The sequence below is a fragment of the Podarcis tiliguerta genome (assembly GCF_965153285.1).
Source record: "Podarcis tiliguerta genome assembly, chromosome: 10".
Lineage (NCBI taxonomy): Eukaryota > Metazoa > Chordata > Lepidosauria > Squamata > Lacertidae > Podarcis > Podarcis tiliguerta.
The window spans coordinates 7765158-7782222 of NC_139543.1; the positions used below are offsets into that span (position 1 = coordinate 7765158).

Consider the following 17065-nt stretch of genomic DNA (forward strand, 5'->3'; position numbering starts at 1 on the left):
AGCACTGATAAGCTCCAAAGGGAACAAGCCTGCACTACGTTGGACAGTGATTCACTGCCTTTACGGTGAGCGGAATATAATGAGCAAATAAAATAAAAAAATCAATCACACTCTGGTACAGAACTATTAAATGCAGTATATTTGCTACATTTACAGCTGGTTAGAGGTGGTTTAGAAAGTTCCAAATTAAAATGCCAAGCCTAAATTTATGTCAGCTCATCTGCCCTAAGATGTCAGGATGCTGTTATGTTTCATAATAATTTATAATTTACTTTTCTGTAAACCCTCTCCTAAGAACTTACAATGTGCACAGAAAATTTCAAGGGTGAATGTTTGAGCACTAAGCAAAAAATGCACACTTGTTTTTGTAGCCAACATTTCTGACCTTTGGAAAACTTGTGCCCTGACTGGCACACTGAAAGCCCATTAATTGTTTTCACTGCACTGTTGTCTAAGCGTAGCAATGCTAACATTGCAAGATCACAAGGACTGCAACATGAAAGTACAGCTGAATCCAACTTTACAGTGGTACCTCTGGATGTGAACGGGATCTGTTCCGGATCCCCATTCACATCCAGAACCGAACGCAGCCCGCGTCTGTGTGCGGGTCGCAATTCGCTGCTTCTGCGCATGACGTCATTTTGACCGTCTGCACATGTGCAAGCGGCGAAACCCGGAAGTAACATGCTCCATTACTTCCGGGTCACCGCAGCGCGGAACCCAAAAATACTTATCCCGAAGCTACTTCAACCCAAGGTATGACTGTACTGACTTTCTAGCATCAGCTAAAAACACATCTTCTTTATCCAGGCATTGCAAGCAGGGTTTAAATTGTGTTGTCTGTGTCTTGGGATACAGAGGATTGTTTTTATATATTTTCTACACTGCCCTAGGATTCCATGGAAAGAAAGGCAGTCTAAAGATGCAATAAATAAATTCAATAAACAAATAAAACATTTCAGTAAAACGTCTTGGAAATCAGCCAACCAAGACAACTCATACAAACTGACCTCTGAACATCTTGATTATATTTTATTTTACAATCACTACTTCCTAGTCCCTCAAAATTAAGCAGTTTCCTTGATGAGAGGTTTAAATGTAGCTTGCACAAACAAAAGTTATATCATAACTGTAAATAGCTATTTGACCTTGATCAATATCGAGCATGGCCAACCTACTTTCATTTCTCAACTGTTTTCATGTGCCATGAAACCCTCCCTCTAATGAACAATTACTTTGCTCTTTTAATTGAAAAAGTCAAAGCTGGTGACTTGCTTTCACTCAGATTTAAGAGCCACAATTCTAAGCAGCTGTATTTATTTTAGTGCTCTATATCTCATACCTGAGTTTGCTTGTTTCCTCCTTCCATTCTCCATTTGTGCTATTTCTTTTGAGTTTGGAAACTGAACTGATTGTAATTGTGCTAGTTCAGAAATCTGTACTTATTTCATAGACTATGAGTCTATGTTGGAAGGGACCCCGTGCATCATCTAGTCCAACCCCTGCCACGCAGGAATATGCACCCATACAGGAATCAAACCTGTGACCTTGGCATTAGCAGTACCAATATCTAACCAACCAAGCTAATCAGATTTATTCATTTTTTCTTCCACAAAGAAGGGCTTCCAGAATGGCATGCAGATCATTACAAACCAGACAGTCCTTACTCTTGGGTTTACAATATGGTAGGTCTTCAAACTATAACACTTTAATGCAGGTGTTCTTAAGCTGTCTCACATCAGGCCTCCCCAAATCAGGAAGTAACTGTTTGAAGCTTCTATCAAATTAAAGTAAGCTCACTTCACTTTTTATTCTGTACAGTGGTACCTCGGGTTAAGAACTTAATTCGTTCTGGAGGTCCGTTCTTAACTTGAAACTGTTCTTAACCTGAAGCACCACTTTAGCTAATGGGGCCTCCTGCTGCCGCCGCACAACCGCAACACGATTTCTGTTCTCATCCTGAAGCAAAGTTCTTAACCCGAAGTACTATTTCTGGGTTAGCGGAGTCTGTAACCTGAAGCGTACGTAACCTGAAGCGTCTGTAACCAGAGGTACCACTGTAATTTGGATCCTGGAGCACATGATGTAGGAGCCAGCTATCAAGTATGGAGGTAGTGTGTACATACCCCTTTGAAATATTTTATTAAGAGTACTGAGGAATTGACCCTTAGTTTCTAAGTATTTTTAAGTGAGTCATCTCAAAATATTTGCTCCCTATATACTACACAGGAAGCCTTTTATTTAGCGTTCAGCTGCAAAATTTAAAGTGAACACTGACTTTAAAGCAGAAGAAGACAACTGAGCTGTCATTGTTCATTTTCATCCCCCAGCTACATGGCAAGCAATTAAATAGAAAAACGAAAAAGAAGAAGTCAGGACACATGAATGCATAGGATGAAGTGCTGGAGGAAAGAATCCTACAAAAGCAAAGCTATTGGAAAAATAAGTAGTTGCTTCATTGACCCCAGTACTCAATCAAGAAGATGAGACAGGCTGCCTTCTACAGTGTACCTCTTTAGAAGTAATGACAGGGTATTCTGCCTAACCCAATCAGGGGCGTAGCTAGCTGCTCTGGCACCCGGAGCAGAAGGCAGGGCGAGTCACCCACGGGGGCGGGGCGATCTGCCTGGGGGGCGCGCGTGCATTGAGCTGCCCATGGATGCAAGCCCCACACTGCCATTTCAGGCAGCGCGGGGCCCCAAGCCACCGCATCACTCCCAGGAGAGATGCGTGGCTCGGGTGCACTGCAGGCCAGGCCCCGCGGTAAAGGCCGACCCCCACGGTGTGCCATTTTGTCACCCCACTCAAGGATGACATCCGGGGCAGACCGCACCCCCTGCACCCCCCTTCCTATGCCCCTGAACCCAATCAAGGCAAATGTTAAGGAACCAAAGATACTGTTCGGTTGTCCCCTGGCTACTGCCAGATACGCAAGAGTTTATACATGTATGAGAAACTGAGGCTCTCTTTCCAATGAACTTTTGTGCATTCAATACAAATCAGGATTCCTCATTGCGGCACTTTGGGTAGCACCCCACAGCGTTTCTACCGTAGAATCATAGAATCATAGAGTTGGAAGAGACCACAAGGGCCATTGAGTCCAACCCCCTGCCAAGCAGGAAACACCATCAGAGCACTCCTGACATATGGTTGTCAAGCCTCTGCTTAAAGACCTCCAAAGAATATTTTGCATTTCAAAATATTATTTAAGGCACTATTGTGATTTTAAATTGTTGTGAGTTGCCCTGAGTAGTCAATAGAGCTTATTTCATATATTCATATAGCACTTAATATTAAAACACTCACTAAGCAGTTTCCAAAATACAATACTATGTATTTACAACAATGAAACTGAAACACTGGAGCAAAATACAAAACTACAATACAAAACAGTTAAGATCTCCAAAAAGAACAAAGCTGCACAGAATACAGCAGCACAAAATTACAGAAAAAATATATTTTAAAGTAACCATGGCATGCTCCTGAACACAAGAAATTTTAGCTATATGAGATCTATACATTTCAGCCTATACATGGTGTGTCTTAAGTGAAAGTGAAAGTGCCCCCCCTTGGATTATGTCTTTTCCTCAATAAGCAAGTAAACAGCAACTGAGGAGAGATTTAAATTTGGAACATGGGACAGGAAGAGGTCCAGGGGCTCAAACTGTAGGAGGCTCTGGGTGCCTGAGCACCCATAAAAATTTGTTGTGGGTGCTCAGCCCCCACACCGCAGGGGGCCCAATGCAATTTCCAAGATCTCTCAAGGCCTCTGACAACATCTCCGAGGCCTCGGAGATTCTGTTCGAGGTGTCACAAGGCGTTGGAGATGCTGTCCAAGACCTTCTGAGACCTTGGAACCTGACTTCCGGTGGTACCAGAAGTTGGGTTCTGAGGCTGGGGGAGGCAGGTGCATTTAACATCACGACACAATGTGACATCATGACATCATGAACACCGGGCAGCCAAGTCGGCTCCTCCGAAGAGATCAAAAACCTTCCTTCAGCCCCAGTCAAGATCTCTCCCAACCCCAGTTCATGCAGCTGCTATTATGGGAGAGGCTGCGGATCAATATCCTGCGTCATTTATTTATTTCTAGTCTGGCCCTGGGATAAGAATTCTAAGCTGATCAACTGAAAACCGTGATAGACAGGTCATGGTGCCTTAAGAAGATCCACATGACACTTTGAAAATGACTGCCTTTTAAATTTAATATAATGCCAACCAACACCACAACTTCTAATTTCACTTTAGGCCAACAAGGCATTTGATATTTGTCAACATAAAATGAGCACCTTAAACACTACAAGTAACTGATAGCAGCAACATAAAAGTTATCAAAGCCAGTCAGTGTATACACACATACAAATTACTACAAGCAGAACTCAATTGTGGGACTACCACACAGAGGCCAGGAAGAAGACCATCAATGCAAATCCCAACATATGACAATATGCGGCAATTATTAGTACCAGTCCTGGTTCAGTAATTGCTGCATCCATAAGTAACTGTGAAAACATCACTTACTCAGCAGCTGCTCAAGAATAAATGTACCAGGGAAATGACTGTGATAATAATGGGAGAATCATCTGTGTAATTTCTCCTTCACAGAAGGAAAGAGCAATGAGCAAAATGCTCAGAATCCACCTCACATTGTGGATTCTCATGAATACTATTAATAGAAGCTGACGGTGTAGACACAATTGCTGAAGACCCTGCTTAAATGTTCCCTTCTTTTAAAATATCATTTTGGAAATAATTGTTAACTTATATGCCAACTGATTACATGAACTATTTCCATTTTAGGGAGTGTTAAATGTTTACAGAAAATCTGAGTTTATTACATCATGCAACCCTTTAAGTCCGGCTGTTCAAAAACCAAGGAGAACTGGAGTTTTTGAACAGGAACCTGCCTTTTATGTATAGACAGGTGGGAACCCACAACAAAATGTTGCAGTGTTATTCCTAGTCCTTAGCAGGTGTGCTCTGGCTCAGGGTTTTGGAGTTTTGGAGTGCTAAGTACTCATGGAACAGGTAAGTCTCAGGAGGGAGAAAGGAGTGAAAGACATTGCTTCAATTTCTCACACTTGGGAAACTTTCTCTACCTAAATTGGAGGGAAAGATGGCAAGAAATTATGCTCCTGAGGGTAGAATTACATAGGGAGTCCAATCTTATGCAGACTTACTCAGACGTCCGACTAAGTTCAATACAGCTTATTCACAAACAAATGTGCATAGGATTACACCATTAATCACCAAAACTTTAGTATTTTCTACGTAAATTTTTATTTTGAATATACACACCATACTGCTTATATTTGCATATTTAATTGATTGGAAACACTTCAAATATGGATATGTTCATATCACTTGTTTCAAGGAGGTGAATCCCTATATTGTTAAGGCTTTATGTGTGAATGTGTAGCACCCCACTCCTTTTAATGGAAGTACAATGAAGACATCCTGCAGATTCTGAATTTGGGTTCAGAGATACTAATCACCCCTTTTCATTCATCAAAATATTCACATTAGCTTCAATGTTAGCATTAAACAGAGCAGAAAGTCAGAAAGGAATGAAAATTTCTGTTAATATGGCCATTTTAAAAAGGAGAAATAAAAAACAAGAAGATAGCTGTATATCTAAAGTAGGTATTTTCTTCAGCGCTGATAATAATACAAATTCCAAAAATAAGCAGTACTGTACTAAAAAGCCACCAAAAACAAAGTGGAAATAAACACACATGAAGATAGAAAGCTGTTTTGAAAAGGTGAATTTATCTTCTACTATAAATGCAGAGGGGGGAAATTGGGGGCTGGGGGGGGGAAATCAAGGAAAGTAGAGCTGGAAGGGACCCCAAGTGTCATCCAGTCAAAGTAATGAAAGTAAAGGTAAAGGGACCCCTGACCATTAGGTCCAGTCGCGGACGACTCTGGGGTTGCGGCACTCATCTCGCTTTACTGGCCAAGGGAATAATGAAAGTAAGCTAGGCTAAATCATGTAAAATGTCTGGGACTACTGGCAGTTTAACCAGTTGGGGTGCCCACAGCAGCCTGCAAAGCGAGGTGCCGCTCAGTTTTGAAAGCTGCTTATTTGGCAGTTGGATCTGTACATTTGAAAACCACCCAAATCTGTGGGTGCATTTGCATCCCTTCCGCCACAGTTATATTCATACACCTATACCATACTTCCCAAATATATAGTGTAACTAAATTATGCCTGCTGCTACAGGATTAAAGATTATGTATATTTACCCAAAAGACAATTTAATGAAGAAGTAGGGTATGAAAGGGACGCGGGTGGCGCTGTGGGTAAAACCTCAGCGCCTAGGACTTGCCGATTGTCAGGTCGGCGGTTCGAATCCCCGCGGCGGGGTGCGCTCCCGTCGTTCAGTCCCAGCGCCTGCCAACCTAGCAGTTCGAAAGCACCCCCGGGTGCAAGTAGATAAATAGGGACCGCTTACTAGCGGGAAGGTAAACGGCGTTTCCATGTGCTGCGCTAGCTCGCCAGATGCAGCTTGTCACGCTGGCCACGTGACCCGGAAGTGTCTTTGGACAGCGCTGGCCCCCGGCCTCTTAAGTGAGATGGGCGCACAACCCCAGAGTCGGACACGACTGGCCCATACGGGCAGGGGTACCTTTACCTTTTTAGGGTATGAAATGCCTTCTTGGTTTCAAAAGCATATCCTAAACCAGTAATTCTGGTGCATGCAATTGCACACCACACAGGAGCTCCTAAATGCAGAGGAAACTTTGCACAAGAAAAGCTGCTCCATTTGCTTCCATGTCGGAGAATGGTCAGCAGCTACAACTCTACAACTCCTGCAACACAAGGTTCCACAGTGGAGCTCTAGATACTAATAAGAACACATGGACACTGGACCACGGACAGTGCATCTTGAAGTAACTGCCGCAGAGTTCTTTTAGCATCATTTTTATTAGCTCTTTCTTAACTTGAGCCCCAAGATGGGGCAATCACTTGAGTTGTAGAAGCAGCAAGGAAAGCAAGCATCTCATTTGCTCTGAAAGATCAATTACTTCCAATGGGGGAAAATATGGAACATATAGGGAACACTGACAGTAAGTAAATGTATATAGCAGAGAAAAAGTACTCTCTCAAACTCCTTTTTATTATTATTCATTTATATGTAGTTATAGCCCATCCTGCACCATGAAATCCCTACCTTTTTGCGCATTTTGAGTACTGGTCTGAGTATTTTTTCAGGTCTGAACCACCAATTAGTTTTGTAGCACAACATTAAAGCACTCTGTGACCCAGGATAGTGTAGTGGTCCCTATTTGTTTTTTTATCTGGGAGATCTAGATGCAAATCCCTACTCAGCCTATTTTTATGTTTGATTCAGCAATAATTTGGAATTCTGAATAACTTGGGATGGGAAAACAAAATGAATGCTCCCTTGGTGCAGGCAATTCACATTCCCTGTTCTTCATACTCTCCTTTCTCTACAACTCCACAGCCTCCTGCTGCAGCCATCACCCATCCCTTGCCATTTTATCATACTTTTCTGATAAGAAACAGCAATGCAGAGGCAGGCAATGGTCCCAGCAACAGTAAGAGGGTGGGTGGTAGCAATATCAGGAAGAGGAAGTTGCATGCTACTTAGATGTATTCTCCCAGGGCAGTCAGTCAGTCAATTACATTTACCGTATTTTTCGCTCTATAAGACGCACCAGACCACAAGGAGGAGGAAAACAAGAAAAAAAAAATTCTGAATCTCAGAAGCCAGGACAGCAAAAGGGATCGCTGTGCAGTGAAAGCAGCAATCCCTCTTGCTGTTCTGGCTTCTGGGATACCTGCGCAGCCTGCATTCGCTCCATAAGACGCACACACATTTCCCCTTACTTTTTAGGAGGGAAAAAGTGAGTCTTATAGAGCAAAAAATACGGTATATTCTACCTTTCCTCCAAGGAGCTCACGGTATTGTACATAACTCTGTCCCACTCAAAGCACTACACCACGCTGGTTCACTCTTACCCGCCCTGGGAAAGCAACAAGCCACATTAACAGCCAGAAATCCTCTTCACTATGTTTGGAGGAGGCAGATCTACGATGGGTGCATACTATGGGAGCCAACATCATAATCTATTTGCATAGAGAGGACGACGTCAAGGCTGCTTCTAGCTGTGCTACTCCCTGGGGGCGAGTGAGTAACTGCAAGCGTTTTCCAGATCACTGCTCAAGGTGTCTTGCCATATTTAGGTACATGCATGAATGCCAACTGGTAAAGTTTTGGGGGAGCTGGGAAGTCTGTATTTATCTGAAGGGATAATTTACCACTAACTTCCAACAGAAATGCCAAAAGAAAACTCCACCACAATAATCCCAAATACAGAAACATATTGGACACCCACCCACCCCATTATCTGAAGCATTCATCCTCTATTTCATATAATCATAGAAGGGACCCCGAGGCTCATCTAGTCCAACCCCATGCAATGCAGGAATCTCAACTAAATCAATTCTCACTAAGGTATTACTCATCTTTTGTTGACACCTTTTATAGAATGGCTGGCAGGCAAGAGTCCAAAGGTCTGTATTTTCAATTTTTTAAAAAATATATATAATTCATTTCACTAAGTCTATCAACCAAACAAAAAGCTGATGCAAAACAAGGAAGCGAACCCCATTATTGACAAACAGATCAAGCCCAGTTTTAAAACCAGAATATAGCATGATCAAAGGAAGCAAAGAGTATCATGCAAGTGAAACACTAGAGTGTAAGTGCAAACATGGCTTTCAAAAAAATAATAAGAGATAGATGGAGAAGGGACTCTTAGAGAGCCAATCCTGGTGAGTCATTTTCTCTAGGAACATAGGTGCTGTCAGAGTGTTTATCAACATTTTGGATGACATGGATTAGTTGCTTTCCAGCACTACAATCTTCAACTCTAACAAATTTGAAGCCTTCCAAATCCAATCCTCTTCTTATCATTAGTCTACTAGGTCCCTTTCCTATTACGGCATAACTAATAGCATAATCCTATGCATGTTCACTCAGAAGAAAAGCCAAGTGTGTTTCATGGAGTTTAACTCAAGGAAAGTACGCATAGAAGTAAAGGTAAAGGTACCCCTGCCCGTATGGGCCAGTCTTGACAGACTCTAGGGTTGTGCGCCCATCTCACTTAAGAGGCCGGGGGCCAGCGCTGTCCGCAGACACTTCCGGGTCACGTGGCCAGCGTGACATCGCTGCTCTGGTGAGCCAGAGCTGCACACGGAAACGCCGTTTACCTTCCCGCTAGTAAGCGGTCCCTATTTATCTACTTGCACCCGGGAGTGCTTTCGAACTGCTAGGTTGGCAGGCGCTGGGACCGAACGACGGGAGCACACCCCACCGCGGGGATTCGAACCGCCGACCTTTCGATCAGCAAGCCCTAGGTGATGAGGCTTTTACCCACAGCGCCAACGCAGCCTAAATCTGAAAGCTTGCAAAGTGGCAACCATGTGTGCAGTGATATTAGGCAGAACATTTTTCAAGATGGAAATGTTCCCAACACTATATTCCACAGAAAAAAATCCATTTCTAAAAAATGTGTCGTTTTATAAAGGTAACATAATGGACACAATCCCAGTAAAACCAGGCAATTTCAGGTGACTATCCCTATGAAGCATGCATTTACATTACCGCTTTGGGTACACGCTAAAATTCATGTTCTCTCTTTTTGTTGTTAAAATTTAGAATGTGTTTGAGATGTGTATGCTATTTAGCTGCATTTCTTGAACTATTACCAAATATTCCAATTAAGATAGTATCAATTTGTTCAAAATAAATCACATCAGGGCCTGATTTGCACAGCACAGGTAAGTCAAACTCTGGCTTACTGTGAACAAGCAAGCATATCTTTTCCCAGAGTGCAGAGAAAACCAGAGTGTTGGTTTCACACATGTGAACTATCAAATGCAGCTTCTTCTCATAGTTAATTCGGAAATAAATGAACCACAAGCACTGGTTTGTAGGTTTCCACCCACTTGGGAATAGCAGTATGGGCACAATTTTAACAAGATATGTGAACTGGGCCTATATGTGCTTTATTTGTTAAAAAAAAATCCAAATGAAAAATATCAGTTCAATGTCAGCTATTAGAAAAACCTTTGAGATATTTATACAGCATGTAAAATTAACGTGGTGTATTTTAACATTTTGTTTGCTAAATATAAGCAAAACGTGCTAAATCAGAGCCTAAAACACAATTGATTTAGGAAATCAAAGGCACTTCTGGAAAAACCCATCACTGTATGATCAGACATCTGTATACTGTTCCAATTCATGAGAGTTTAAATAAATGTGTGAATGACACCAATGACTGCAAGCATTCACATGAAAGGATGGAGAGTATGCACAAACTAGCAGTGTGAACAGCATGAATGGGTTTTCACACATTGTCCAATAGTCGTGAATGTGCATAAGTCAAAGATTTTTAGCTCTAGGTCTAGAACAAGGGTGAGGGACCTGCGGCCCTCAAGACACCATGATCCATGGTTATGGATGAAGGCGGATGTTAAGTCCAACAATATCTAGAGCAGGGCATCCAATTTTTCATACTAAGTGGGTCGCAAGAGTATTTCAACATGGAACCTGTGCGTCATACACTGCCTTGTCATGCAGGCACGGGGAAGGCCAAAATTTGACACACACACTCCCAGCTCCCGGCCTTTGGAAGGAGGAGTGGGGTTCTGGCAGCATTCTGGAGCCCCCCACATCCTTCCCAAAGCTGGGAAAGCGCTAACTAGGCTTTAGGAAGGAGGCGGAGAGACTCTAGGACCCTATCATGACCCTCACACTGCCTTCCCAAAGCCCAGTGGCTCACAGATCCATCTTTGGGTAGGCAAAATGAAGGCTTGGCAGGGGGCATCAAATGTTCTTGAGGGCCAGCTAAAAAGGTCTCCACGGCCGCTCATTGGACCGCCCTGGTCTAGAGGGCCACGGGTTCCTCAACCATGCTCTGGAATGTTCTGAAGATGTTCAGTGCAGGAGCAGGGTTTTCCATGTGTGTTCTGACACACAGACCACAAATATTATCCTTATTTATGTTGTCAGTTTGTACAGAGTCTCCACACACCTTCATTTGAGTTTGCAGCTTTCAGGGCTTATGTTCGCTTTACACTAATCCCAAACTTTAGATTTCCTACCTGCTACAAAATAAATAATTAATAGTAATAATAGTGCTAATCTACATTTCCTAAGTAATTTATTTAAAAAATGGCACAGAGATTCTGAAATACTATTACCTCCTTGTAGTCAGTAACATAAAAATTACATCTTTAACTCACACAGGACCAATCTAGAAAAAGTTGGTCTCGTTTAGGTGTAACTAACTCTCCCTACATTGGGAGCAATGCAAGAAAGACATACTTCTGCAGTTCCGTGGTTTTTATAAAGTACATGTCTATGAAATTATATCAAAAGGCTAAAATATCTAGCACTTCCTGTCTGACCACAGCTAATCCACAATGTGGTCTTTAAAATTTACTGCTTGTAAAGATATATCTATACGGTACATTCATTTATATTCTTATTATGATATATTCTGTTGCTTTCCTTGCCAATCAAGGACATTTCTCATGGTCCATTAGCACAATGTCTGCCCTTAAATTTACTTCCTCCCTATCTTATTATGTGCATTTATGCATTAAGGAAGAAGATTAATTCCAATTAGATGCCAGTTTCATCTCACAGTTAAAATGTATTTCTGAACAGCATGAGCTATCAGCTCCTTCATTATGTATATGTATGTATGTATGTATATATTATATATATACATATATATATCAAACACAACAATGCTCTCATTGGTTTCACCCCAGTATCAGTGCCATTCTTTTTAAGAGAAAACCTAAAATCATAGTTGGCATTCTTTGCCTGTGCTATTTTCATCTCCATCCTCTTCCCTAACGTCATCACCTCCATTTTATTGGCATAACATTTATAGCTCATATAGAACCAGGTTAGGGATGGAAAAGCTGAACACAACCCAGTTAGCATTTTAATTCCGAGTTTCTATTTCTACAGCAAAACGACTAAACCCTTTCATTACATTTCTCAATTCTGAAAATACACCTTTAAAAAAAATCACCAAAATGAAAATGTGCCTTCCTTGATCCCCTACTCCACCCCACACACCATTTTATGCTTTTTCTTTGCTGAGAATATCTTGCATCTCTATGATAAAATTAAAGCAATCCTGGTTGATTACAGTAGCTTGCTCTCCCTTTTAAAATTTACAAATCCAATTAAATGCCTATTATTGAAAAGCTATACAAAGCATACAGTAGAGGCTCTGTTTTAATTATATGCCCTATATCCTCCTGATTAGCTGAGATACATCTACTGCATTGGAACTGTGCTCTCTTATGCCCATTTTGATGAATATTCGACATAAAATCAGAATTTAGGTTTACTGAATCAATAATTATGCCATCGTCTCCTATAAAAGAAATGGATATCACAGTATAGATCTGAGATGGAAAGATTAATGTAGGTTTAGTAACAGAAGTAGTGTTGCTACATATGAAACATAATTTATTTAGTATACATTCTAGTGTCAAAAATTAATCTTACAGCAAAGATGGTTGAACAGGTTTGATACCCATGCTACATACCAAGAAAACCAAAAGGTTACATAAATAATGCAAAATTAAATTACTAATGGATATTAGAAGCAGATTGACAGACAAAATGATTGTTCTAAAAACACTTCTGAGTCATTTTGTCCTTACCTGCAGGCATGAACCATTACTGCATGCAGCGACTGCTCCATTTCCTAGCACAGACTTGAAGCAGCATCACATCTCTCACACGGAATGTGACTAATTCATAGGTTTGCAATTCCTAAGCTATTAGCAAAGGACACTCCCTTTCAACCTAACATACTGCTTTTAACAGAATTTATTTTCTCTTAGCCTAAATTCAAGTACAATCCTATTTTTAAGTGACATTATCTGATATATGCATGTGTGTGTATGTACATGTGTGTGTGTGTGTGTTTGTGTGTGCGTGCAACATCTCTCAATCTAGATTTAAAAATCAAGATGCTTTCATGGGTGGAAACACACACGGAAACACACACGGAAACACACACACACACACACACACACACACACACACACTGCAGCAACAGTATAAACACGTATGTACCAGACGATGTATTATGGATTTGCATGCTGCACAGATTAGCCCTCATTTAAAAAAAAACATGAAATAATAAGCATTTGCCACTGTCGCAAAGCTTAACCAGCAACAGATTCAATTAATAGATTACAATGGCAAGCATGCAATACATCAACACAATTGGCACACTGGACAGGAAAAATACCCTATACTGCGTCTTAGCATTACTACACCGTTAATTGTTCATGCAGGAGATGTAGCTGTACCTTTCTGAAGAGGACGACTTCTCAGAGTTAACTGACATCAGCAGCTCAATCTTCTGCTTGATTTCTGGAAAAATCAGAAAATATTCACAACCAAAGACTGCCTGCCCTTGTTTTCCAATGCCTTATTCGAGAGAGATCTTTCCCCCTAATAATCCCCTTTGTTCCAAATGAAGCCACAAGATTCACTGTACTTCTGCAGAGGCAGATTCTATGGTGCTGTAAAAGAAAAAGCTCCAGAGGCATCAGGCCTTGCTAAACGATGCACATGACTGTTTATGAAAGCAGGAAGTACCATTTCTTTTACACAGAGGGGTGTTTCCTCTTTTGAGGCTGAACAGACATTTACCAGATGATTCTGAGAACAGGCTGCATGCAGAGGCACATTCCAGCTACTACGAAAAATCCAACAAATGGTTTATTGAGATGCACAGCGAGACAGCAAGAAATCTTTTTGTTGAAATATGCCATCGCTTCAAGAGATTCCAGGTTGGGGGAGGGGGACTGAATCGCTGTCACAAGGAAGGTGTTTACATGTTAATATATGGATTGGAAATATGAACAGTATTAAATAACCTGCATTTCCAGATTCATAGGGCACCAAATCATGAAAGTAAAAAGAAGTATTTTCTCCCTTCTGAAGCTTCCCCCTTCTAATGCTCTCAACCAACAAACAGCAACACCCTCAGACCTGGGCTGGCATATTATATTTCCCCAAGCTGAAATTGTCTGAGAACACCAACTAGATGTTAAAAGGATAATCAATTTTACTCTCTTTTCTGGGAAGGGTGGGGAAGGGGACTGTCATACCATCTGTGATTTCCATGTCAAAATCAAAGCTTATACATTTAATGTTTTCAAATGTTCTATTTTCTAAGCGGTTTCTCATTAGTTTTATGCCAACTGTATGAAAATTGCAGCATTGAACTACACACTTGATATGTATGAAATATGCTTCAAATGTTAACAGGTTTCCTGCAAAACATACTGAAACATTCAGCAACATCTCAATAGGCTAGAGACCTAGAAAAATAACAACTAAAAATGAATTTCAGCGAGGAAGAGAACCAGTCTTAGTGCCAACTATGGCCACATTGAGACCATACATTTATTGGAAGTGATACCCCTTTGAAGAGTCATGGCCTCTTCCAAATAATTCTGGGAGTTGTATTTTGTAACTGGGGTGATAGCTGTTAAGAGACCATTATTTGCCTTACAGAGCTGTGATTCCCAAAGTTCCTTGCAAAGAGAGATTGTTTATTAAACTCCTCTAGGACTTGAACTCTGTGAGGGGAATAGGGGTCTCCTAACAGCTCTAAGAGGATGAGGGTGGCACTGTGGGTTAAACCAAAGAGCCTACAGCTTGTCGATGAGAAGGTCGGCGGTTCGAATCCCCGCGAAGGCGTGAGCTTCCGTTGCTCGGTCCCTGCTCCTACCAACCTAGCAGTTCAAAAGCACGTCAAAGTGCAAGTAGATAAATAGGTACCGCTCTGGCGGGAAGGTAAACGGCGTTTCTGTGCGCTGCTCTGGTTTACCAGAAGCTGCTTAGTCATGCTGGCCACATGACCCAGAAGCTGTACGCCAGCTCCCTCGGCCAGTAAAGCGAGATGAGCGCCGCAACCCCAGAGTTGTCTGTAACTAGACCTAGTGGTCAGGGGTCCCTTTACTTTTACCTTTAACAGCTCTATGCACACTTAAACTACAGCTCCCAGAATTCTTTGGGGAAACCCATGACTGTTTAAAGAGCTTTAAATGCATGGTATGATTGTGACCTATGTTAAGCACATAAGTTTGACATGGCACAATTCTTTTTTTCTTTTAAAATGGAAGCCCGAGGGAGGACAATTGGGATTAGGACTCTAGGGCTCGGGGTCCATTATTTTCTCCTGTGTGGTAGTCCCAACAAATAATCACACACACACAACCCTGCAACCCTGAAGTTACTTAGCCTAGGAGGGAACGCTACTGGTGCCACTGGCATCATCCTTCCCACGGGGCGGGGGAATCTATTAGGATCAGAGTTTTCAAGCCACTCCTGATTCCCCCACGGCCCCTTTTCTAAAAGTTAAAAACATTCATACAGTAACCTATCTGTTTAAGGTAAGATTCAGTTTGGACCAAAGATGGGGAATAAATGACTAGGTAGCAACAGTTCTAAAGAAAATTTAAGAAATCTAGCAGGCACCAACTAATTGTTGACGTGCAAAAGTTCAAAGACATTTTAGATTACATTCAAAGAAGTACTGTTCCGAAGATTCAGCAAAAAGCACTGTTCAACTCAACAGTTATCAAGCCTCATTGTGAATACAGTGGTACCTTGGTTTACAAACTTAATCTGTTCCGGAAGTCCGTTCTTAAACCAAAGCATTCTTAAACCAAGGCGTGCTTTCCCATAGCAGCGGGGGACTCAATTTACAAATGGAACACACTCAACAGGAAGCGAAACATGTTCTTATTCCAAGGCAAAGTTCACAAACCAAAACACCTTCCAGGTTTGCAGCGTTCTTAATCCAAGCAGTTCATAAACTGAGCTGTTCTTAAACCAAGGTACCACTGTATTGTGTTCACTTTCAAGTGCTACATTTAAAATGATAGACAGCTGGAAAACACTAATAGAAAAGCTACACATATGGGTTTAGTTTCAATCCACTCAAGGAAAAGTTGAATGAACAAAGTCTGCTGATCCAACGGGGGGAGGGGGGGAATTCTGTCAGCTCAAAAATATTTAAGAAGGTGAAATGAGGGAGAAATAAAGAGGAAATAATAATTTATTCCATTCAGTATAAGACGGGAAACTACCCTTTATATTTCGAATTTTATTCCTCAAGGGCAACTAAAAACAGAATCATAGAATTTGAAGGGACCATGAGAATCATTTAATCCAAACCCCTGCAATGCATAAACATAAACCACGACCCTGAGATTAAGAGTCTCATGCTCTACGGATTGAGCTATCCCAGCAGTCAAGAAACCATGGATTCTCTTTCAGAAATTATCAAAAGTCTTGTTAGGAATGCTTTTGTATCGTTTCGCTCCAGCTCTTTGGGCAATAATCGGAGTCATACTCAGAGTAGATCTACTGATTTCAGCGCTGGATATCACCCTCTAATCCTAGGATTAAGAAAGCAAAATGGAGAGAATGTGTGAGCAAAGCAGAACTTGGAAAAGAGTGGTTACAAATATATAGATCACATAGATCAGGGATGCACAAAAGGTAGATCTGGATCTACTGGTGATTAGCAGTAGATCAGAAAGGCTTTCTGAGCCCCAGTTGTTTAACCATGGCAGCAACAAAATGGCCTTTCCCTTTAAATTAAGAATGCTGAAATAAAGAAGGCAACGAAGAATGGACTTTTCTGAGGTAGGACTGTGAGCTCAATTCTGGTACCCAAAGCAAATTCCTGATCTCAGCAGCTGCTCATTGGCATCCTGTTCTTTAATTTATTTTGTGCCTCGGCCCAGCTGATGGCTCCTGAGGGTTTAACACCACACATAGCAGGTCCTGGAAGTCTGCCCTCCCCCAATCTATGAACTGCTGTTCAAAGGTGGATTTCTAACCTAATAATGGAATGAGCATAAGGAGACCCCATTGGATCAGATCAAGGGCCCAGCTAGTCGAGCATTCTGTTCTCACAGCAGCCAATCATAAGTTTGTGGGAAGACTATAAGCAGGTCCTGTTT

General features: G+C 41.5%; 1 protein-coding gene across 7 annotated transcripts in view; it reads right to left on the minus strand.

The window, feature by feature from the left end:
• The window catches only part of SRPK2 (SRSF protein kinase 2), an 89113-nt gene that overhangs the window by 44730 nt on the left and 27318 nt on the right, over positions 1-17065 (minus strand). For all 7 annotated transcript variants that reach the window (XM_083399618.1, XM_083399620.1, XM_083399621.1 and 4 more), the window contains one exon: positions 13388-13451. In XM_083399618.1, coding sequence (XP_083255744.1) covers positions 13388-13425 — 38 coding nt within the window. In that variant the 5' untranslated portion in view covers positions 13426-13451. The remainder of the gene's footprint in view (positions 1-13387; positions 13452-17065) is intronic.